The 8,828-nt window shown below is 47.8% G+C and overlaps 1 protein-coding gene across 2 annotated transcripts in view; it reads left to right on the plus strand.

Moving 5' to 3' along the window:
• The window catches only part of RNF216 (ring finger protein 216), a 52,200-nt gene that overhangs the window by 16,681 nt on the left and 26,691 nt on the right, over positions 1–8,828 (plus strand). For both annotated transcript variants that reach the window (XM_083373160.1, XM_083373161.1), the window contains exons 10-13: positions 193–243; positions 940–1,077; positions 1,960–2,108; positions 3,238–3,316. In XM_083373160.1, coding sequence (XP_083229286.1) covers positions 193–243; positions 940–1,077; positions 1,960–2,108; positions 3,238–3,316 — 417 coding nt within the window. The remainder of the gene's footprint in view (positions 1–192; positions 244–939; positions 1,078–1,959; positions 2,109–3,237; positions 3,317–8,828) is intronic.

An 8,828-nucleotide genomic window follows, 5' to 3' on the forward strand; every position in this document is an offset into this window, starting at 1 on the left:
ATTTTAGCCTTTCTAAAGTTACACCATATTACTCTTCTTTCTGAAATCTATCCTGGCTAATCATCAAAACCATAAATTACAAGTTCATTTTTACACAAACAGTACGTAAGGGATTTCCCAGCACAAATAATAAAGGTAGATGCTTTGTTTCCACTATTATTAAAGCTAAGTGTGTCTTTTCCCTCTTGCCAGCATGCAGATTTTCTTCTTGCCCTGCAGATGAATGAAGAGCAGTATCAAAAAGTAAGTAGCTGAAAGACATCTGTGACAAATTTTATTGATCTTTGTATATTTTTTAAAAAAAAGCTGGCTACGTCAAGCTGTGATGGCATTGGTGACCGTCAAAACGTCCATGAGGTCACAATTCGAACCCTTGGCAACCCGCACGATTTTATGACGGCTGCAGCATTTGCGGCCTTCCCACCTGTTTTCCAAGAAGCCAGCAGGAAAAGATTGCAAACGGTGATCACGCGGTGTGTCATTTAAGAAGTACGGCGATTCATTTAAAATGACCTCTTGGCGGGGGGGGGGAAAAGGGACGTAAAACCAGGTGCAGTCGTGTGATGCCTCACTTAAAAACCTGGCACATTTTCCCTTGCAAGTTGTGGTCCTAAATCAAGGACTAGCTCTATTGGGGTTAACAATGTTGATCTGTTCCTGTTTGTGGTTCACGTGGTCCTGTTTCGCCTCTTATAAGTGCAAAAACCCACCTGTGGCTTTTGGAATGCCTCTGTTCTTCAAAACTGGGCCTGTAAAAACCTTTTCCTCCATGTGGCAAAAGGAGTCTTTGAAGCGGGTGAGGCTTGATACGCCCGAGGTGTCCCTTCTAAGTTGCAGTTTCACGCAAGGGAACCCAGTCTCTCCTAGGCAGAGCAAGGGCCAAAGCAGCGATAAGAACTCAACTTTGGGGTGTGTGTGTGTGTGTGTCTGATTTTTCAGGATGGCCAGCTGATCGAGTGCCGCTGTTGCTACGGGGAGTTTGCGTTTGAAGAGCTGACCCAGTGTGCGGATGGACACCTGTTCTGCAAGGAATGCTTAATAAAATACGCTCAGGAGGCTGTCTTTGGCTCTGGAAAGGTGAGGACCTTCTCTTTTAGGGTACGCCCAAGGACTTGAGGGGTCCTTGGTGCTCTCTGAGCTTGGTTGTTTTCTTGCAGACGTTTCCTGAGCCAAACTAGGTGGCCTCATCATCAGGGCTGGTGATCATCAGACTAGCGCTGATGACGTTCCCTAGTTGGTCCATGAAACGTCTGCAAGAAAACCACCAAGCTCAAGAGAGCGGTGAGGACCCCACAATTCAACATTGAGCTCCAAATATTCTCTCCTTTATTGCAACTCTGATTCATGCAGAAAGACGCCCGTTTACACACAGCTCCCCAAACCACCGGGTTCTCGCCCAAGCTTTTTCTCCCTGCCTATTTGATCGTTAGGTAAAGGTAAAGCGACGCAGTGGCTCAGTGGGTTAGGACGCTGAGCTCGTCGATCAGAAGGTCAGCAGTTTGGCGGGTCAAATCCCGAGTGCCGCGTAGCAGAGTGAGCGCCTGTTGCTCGTCCCAGCTTCTGCCAACCTAGCAGTTCGAAAGCACATAAAAATGCAAGTAGAAAAATAGGGACCACTACGGTGGGAAGGTAACAGCGTTCCGTGCGCCTTTGGCGTCTAGTCATGCCGGCTACATGACCACGGAGACGTCCTCGGACAAGCGCCGGCTCTTCGGCTTTGAAACGGAGATGAGCACCGGCCCCTAGAGTCGGAAACGACTAGCACGCATGTGCGGGGGAACCTTTACCTTTACCTTATTTCATCATTTCTTATTCTTCTTCCCCCCTCCCCCCGCCTGCAATGCTGCATTCTAGCTACTGCGCCACACCACGCGTGCACATCCCTCACTCCGGGCCTGTAACCTCCCATGTCCTCTTCCTCCTTCATTCTCCCCCCCCCCCCCGCCTCCCCGAACCCAGTCAGAGCTCAGCTGCATGGAAGGGAGCTGCACGTGTTCGTTCCCCACCAGCGAACTGGAGAAAGTGCTTCCGGAAAACATCCTCTGCAAATACTACGAGAGGAAAGGCGAAGAGGAGGTGGCGGCTGCTTGCGCGGATGAACTGGTCAGGTAAAGCTCACTGCGCCCCGGCTGGGGGTATTGGGGGGGGGGGAAGACTTAGGAGCATCCTTCCTCCCTTTCAAGGCTCTGTCCGTGGCAGCAGTCCACGTCGCAGCTCAAGAGATGTCAAATCCGGGCCTCTTGGAGCTCGGCGAAGCTTTGTCCGCGTATAGAGGCATCTGTAAACCGGCTGTGTGACGGCGCGTCTTGTTTCTTTTTTGCCGTCCTCCTTTTCGGCAGATCCCGTGATCTTTCGGCAGGCCAGGACACCTCAATGAGCGTATTTTTTCCTCCCTCTCTTCCTCCCCCCACCCCCAATCTCCCAGCATTCTTTTTTTTAAACTTTCATATGAATTAGCCTTGCTTTGCATTGGGCAGGAAGCTTTTTCCAGCTGACAGTGGCCAGTCTCCTCATTTTGGAGGGGGGAGGGGGAAAGAAGAAGAGGAAAATCTTTGGGTCTGTGGGAGGAGGAAGAAAATATTTGGGTTTGCGTCGGTTTGGGAGAGGCCGTGGGAGTGCCTTAAACCTTGAAGGCGTTTAACCTGGGTTTTAACAGGTATTTGGCTCCTGTTTTGCTAAAAAAGAAAAAGCACAATTCGGGTTTTTTGCAACATGGGAACTCTTGAGTGAGTGCCACAGAAATGGGGCTTGGAGTAACCTGCCGCCGGAAAGCCCCACGGTGGAGTTAACACAACCTGGTTTAACTTCATGGACTCCAGAGGAGCTTCGGAGGAGATCCAGCTAATCCTCGACTTACAATCACAGCTTGGGACCAGAAATTCCACGCTAAGCAAGAAAGGTTTTACGACCTCTTTGTCCCAGTTGTTAAAACCACCGCAGTTGTTAAGCGAAACCACGCAGTTAACTGAGCAAGCCTGCCTTCCCTCATTGACCTGGCTTGTCAGAAGCTGGCTGTGTAGGCCGCCAAGGGCCACCTCGGGACTCTTTTAAGTCTGCTCGTAAGTCGCTTTTTCCGTTGCTGTTGTAACTTTGAAGAGTCCGAGTTTGTAAGTTGAGGATTACCTGCACTGCGACGGAAGGCCGCGGTGGCTGTTCCCTCTGCCTTTCAGCGGCTGCCCATTTCCGCGCTTTGCTTTATGCGAGCTTCCCCTCACTCGTTCTTCCTCTGCTTTCTAGATGTCCCTTTTGTAACTTCCCGGCTCTCCTGGACATGGATGTGAAGCGGTTCAGTTGTCCCAACCCCTGCTGCAGAAAGGTAGGCTGTGCCTGTTTATTAAAACAACCGACCGGTCGCTTAGCAAGACACAACCAGGGGGAGATTTACGTAGACACGGCTAGAGGTGCCAGGGTGGGGCTTAACTCGCAAGCCATTTAGGCTAGCTTTGCAGCTGGCAGGTAGCAAAGTGGTGTGACTCACAACCTTGATGAAAAGAGAGAAAGGAACATCTGGAGATGGATCTTTTTTGTGGTGTGTGTGTGTGTGTCTTTCAATACCACAAAATGCAAAGAAACACCAGCCAAGCTTTTCACATTTGGTCCTTTGTTGAATCGATTTGTGGAAAGCGTTCCGAGATTATATTCCGGATCAGCTGTCAAGTCAAGGTGGGGGTCTGTGGGGATCTCCAAACTTGGCAACTTTAGGGCTTGTGGACTTCAACTCCCAGAATCCCTCAGCCAACCATGCTGGCTGGGGAACACTGGGAAGTTTGGAAGTCCACAAGTCTTTCAAGTTGCCAAGTTTGGAAAACCTCGGCATAGGGCGTGCGCACCCATTTTCCCGTGACTTCAAGCAGGTGGGGCCGCGCGTGGCAACTGTACGACCTGTGGACTTCCAACTCCCAGAATTCCCGAGCCAGCGTGGATTGCAGGCTGGCCCGGGAAGGGGGGGGGTGTTATTTTCAGCTCTGGAACAGGATCTGCTCACTGAAAGCTTTTTTTGTTTTTTGGTATTGATTAAAAAGTGTGTGTAATTTGCACAAAGTCCACTTGGGGCTGCAAGCCGCTAGATGGCACCGTTGCTTACTCCGCAGTCAGGATGAATTTGCTGCAGTCTTCTTGAAAAATGAAATAAACCGCACCGCGACAGCACTCGTTCCGTGATCTGCTGTATGTATAAACTGTACCCTTGCTCTACAATGTTTTTCTGTTGAATCCGGAGAAAACAGTTTTATCCAAATAAAGCCCCTTGTTAAGCTGGCTTCAGGATTTGAACCTGCTTCTCTCTGTCTATGGCAAAAGATCAGGCTGTTTCGTTGTAGATTTTGATGGCAGCGGAAAACCGCTGAACGGCTGACTGTGTGGTGCAGGAAACAGTATTGTACTGAACCGATAAACGTTGGCGGTGTGAGTGTCAGCTTTTGCAAATACCCCCAAACCCTCTGGCTAGACCCACTCTGCCTCAGATCCAGCATAAATCATAGTTTAGCACCCATTCTCATTATAAATGACGCCTTTCTTGTTTTGGCATCTAACAAAACTGCGGCTGTTTTAAACAAGGGCAGTAAAAAAGGGTGGATGTCTTATTTTATGCCTCTGAATAGCTTCGACTGTATTTTATTCTAACCAGTGTTCACGATTTCGATGCAATTAAAATTCTTAGCAGTTACACCATGAAAGCTTTCAGTCTGAAAGACACATTAAAACAAGAAAGGAAGGGGGGGGGGAAACATGCACGGATCTCGGATTTCTTCTCTCTTTCCAGATGTTTTGGGCAGTCTTCCTTCTCTGTCTAGTCCTCGGAAATAAAAGTCCCATAAAAATGATTTCCTTCTGAGCGAACGTATGTTGAGAGTCTGCCCCATTATTTCTTAATCCAGCTTGATCTCTGATATACTGCTAGTCCCTCTATTTACGACCACAATTGAGCTCCAAATTTATGTGAGAGCCTTGGTGGAGCAGTGGGCTAATGCCTCCTTAAGTAACACCAGCTGCCTGCAATTAGTGCAGGTTCGCGTCCCACCAGGCTCAAGGTTGACTCAGCCTTCCATCCTTCCCAGGTAGGTAAAATGAGGACCCAGATTGTTGGGGGCAATTAAGCTGGCTTTGTAATAATGCCGCTTGGGGTGTGTGTGAAAGCCCTAATAAGCAGGCCTATACATAGAATGAAGGCTACTGCTAAGCTTGTAAGCCACCCTGAGTCTTCGGAGAAGGGCGGGATATAAATGGAATTAAAATAAATAATAAATAAATAAATAAATAAATGTGGTTAGGAAGAAATGTGTTAAGTGAGTTTTGCCCCATTTCACGACTTTTCTTGCTGCAGTTGTTAAATTAGGAATACGGTTGTGAAGTGAATCTGCTATCCCCCCTTGACATTGTTTGTCAGGAGGTCGTGACCCGGGACACGGCAACCGTCATAAATACGAGTCAGTTGCCAAGCGTCCGAAGGTAAATCACGGGCAGGCTGCGACGGCTCTTAAGTCCCCTTTTTTTCCCCCACTGCCGTTGTAACTTTGAACGGTTGCCAAATGGAGTGTTGTAAGTTGAGGACCGCCTGTACGCGCTCTCACATTCCAGGACGTCTGCGGGGAGGAAAAAAAACCCCCAGAATTTCTCCATGCTGAAATGTTTTTGGAATCTCAACTTGTGAAGCATATCGTTGTTGCTCGGGGAGGTCCTCAAGAGTTAGGAAAATTTGTTCCGTGGAGGAGGTTGTGGTGTCACATCCAGGGATGTTGGGTATATTTGCTGCCGTGAGTTATTTATAAGTAAAAGAATTTTTTTAAAAAAGTTGATTTAGAGAACCCCTTTCTCTTCGTTCTTAGATGGGAGGGATGCTGGCAGGGTTAACCTTAGCTCCATCAGATGGGATGTCCACATGTGTTCTCGTTCTCTCTCTCTCTCTCTCTCTCTCTCTCTCTCTCTCTCTCTCTCTCTCTCTCTCTCTCTCTCTCCCTTTCTCTCTCTCTCTTTTTCTTTCTTTCTTTCTCTCTCTCTCTCAAAACCATGGGTGCAAACTTGCTGACCACGGCAGTTTCCAGGCCGTTTCCGTATGTTTAGCACGGGCGGCTGAAAAGTCCGTTTTGCAGTCTCAGCACAAGTCACTGCAGCGTTTCCACTGAGCTGAGAGGACCAGAAGGGTTAGGGATGCTGTTGCCATGGCGATCATTCAACTAGGAAAGAGAGCCAGCCCATCAGTCCCTTTGTGAGGCTTGGGGGGGTGGTGGTGGTGGAGAAGCTCAGAATGACGGAAAGTTTTCACGATTGATGTATTTATTCCGACTCCCTTTCCCCTCGTGTGGCACTCAAAGCAGCGTCGGGTAGTTTTCCACTTAAGGACCACAGCGGAGGCCAACTTTTCTGTCTCTCTAAGCGAGACAGTGAGGCAGGTGAGTTTTGCGGACTTTCCAGCCAATCCTGGTTGAGGGAACCCCTGCAAGGCTTAAGTCAGTAACCACGGTTGTTAATTGAATCTGGCCTCCCCCTTGGACGTTGCTTCTCAGAAGGGGATCGCGTTAGCCCTGCGCCGTCATAAGTACAAGTCAGTTGCCAAGCATCTGAATTTTGATCATGTGATTATGGTGTGTGTGTGTGTGTGTGTGTGTGTGTGTGTGGTGCTGCAACAGCCATGAGGGTGAAAAATGGCCACAATTCCCTTTTTTCCAGTAACCATTGTAACTTCCTGTATTCTTATTTTTAGTGCCCTGTACACGGCCCTGAGTCCTTCAGGAGAAGGGCGGTATATAAATCAAATAAATAAATAATAAATAAATAAATAAATAAACTTTGAACCTGTCCCTAAAGGAGTGGTTGTAACTCTTTTATTTCCATTACATACGTGTAGAGTTTGGCCATCTCTTTAGCACTGGGGAGAACGCGCCCACAAGGGTCAAAATTCTAACATTGGCTGTCTGTTGGCCTCTTTCTGCCCCCTCCCCTCCCAAAAAAGCTCGAGTTGAATTACAAATAGCTATCTATACCCTCCCTTTTTTTTGCCAAAGCAGCTTCCTTGATGTTTCCCCCCCCCCCCCGCCCTTCCCAACACTCAAGCGAGCCCTCCGGAAGAAAAGAGACTTAATTTTGCTGTCATCGTTATAATTAAACCTCAATTATCTCGTTACCGAACGGCTAACATACTCAACGAAGCTGGATGCAGCAAAACTCTAACTGCAGCCAGAAATCTCGACGGAATGACTCACAGAGCTTGGCGGAGCATTTTGAGCTGAAAAACATGTGTGTTTTTTTTTGATTCAGAACTCAATTCTTTTTAATTCAGTGCTACGGGGTTTGTCCCTGCGACTTTGGGCATTTTCTGTTTCGTTGAAGGTGTGGGTGTGATGCAAAGGTGGCTGATTTATCTTGGTGTCCAACAGCTCTGGACCTTTGCCTCTTCTTATAAATGTAAATAAAAGAGAATATCTGTAGCTCAGGATTGAACGGTGGGGACTGCCGTTGACTTCCAGATTACTTGTATATAAACAGAGAGCAAAGCCCGCTCCCTTCTAGCACCGATGATGTTAAATAGAATAGAATAGAGCTGGAAGGGGCCTTGGAGGTCTTCTAGTCCAGCCCACCTGCCCAAGCAGGAGATGTCTGCAAGAAAACCACCAAGCTCGGAGAGCACCAAGGACACGGACGGACACACACACATACACACAAGACAGACAGGCCTGAAATCATACAGCCCACGTTTTCTTTGCAAACAGGCTTGAGTAAAAACAAAGCACTGGCATTTATTTTTGAGATATTTCTCCGTGCTTGCTTTGCAGTATAAAACTTTTCCTGGACTGGTAAAGCCACCTAGATGGCGTCTCCCCACACACACCCCCGTCCCCTTTTTCTGTGTGTGTGTGTGTGTGTGTGTGTGTGTTCAAACTCAGCCCCCTCCTTCAGCTTTGCCTTGTGTGGATTATTGCTTAATTTCTCTTCCAGCTGTTCTGATTTTCACCCTTCCTTTCTCTGTACCAGCACAGGGCGTGATTTGAACGGAAACAAATGCACTTTTTTGGCTGGGCAAATGCTTTGTGGGCATTGTCTTTTCCATTTGGTGGAGAGACTGGCCAGTGGCCTCTTCTGAAGGTTTGATGATCCCTTTGGCTTTGTGGTGCTGGACAACTTCTGCCTCATGGGGAGAGAACTTTCAGATCTGGGAAGGGAAATGTACAGCGAGAATTGCATCCTACATGAAAAAAACTTCCTTCCTTCCTTCCTTCCTTCCTTCCTTCCTTCCTTCCTTTCTTTCTTTCTTTCTTTCTTTCTTTCTTTCTTTCTTTCTTTCTTCTTCTTTCTTTCTTTCTTTCTTTCCTTCCTCCCTCCCTCCCTCCCTCTTTCTTTCTTTCTTTCTTCTTTCTTCTTTCTTCTTTCTTTCTTTCTTTCTTTCTCTTTCCCTCCCTCCCTCCCTCCCTCCCTCTTTCTTCTTTCTTTCTTTTCTTTCTTCTTTCTTTCTTTCTTTCTTTCTTTCTTTCTTTCTTTCTCTCCTCCTCCTCTCCACAAGCCCCCCTCCCTTCTAGCACTGATGATGTTCCCTAGTCGGGTCATGAAACGTCTGCAAGGAAACCACCCAGCTCAGAGAGCACCAAAATAACCCCCCTCGTTTCAACCCTGAGCTACAGGTATTCTTCTTTATTGGCACACCTATTTACATTTGATTTCAACTTTCCAATTGAGCTGACCCCGGGCTGCAGAGGGACACAGCCAGAAGGCCAGTTGTGGCCCAGGGGCCTTTAAAAATGCCCAGGTCTGATCAATAAAGAGCCCCCCCCCCCCCCCCCCGGTCCTTATGAGAAGTCGTTCTTTTTTTCTTTCTTTTTTTGCAAAGCTCTGCCTTT

The sequence above is a fragment of the Vipera ursinii genome, assembly GCF_947247035.1.
Source record: "Vipera ursinii genome assembly, chromosome: 13".
NCBI lineage: Eukaryota > Metazoa > Chordata > Lepidosauria > Squamata > Viperidae > Vipera > Vipera ursinii.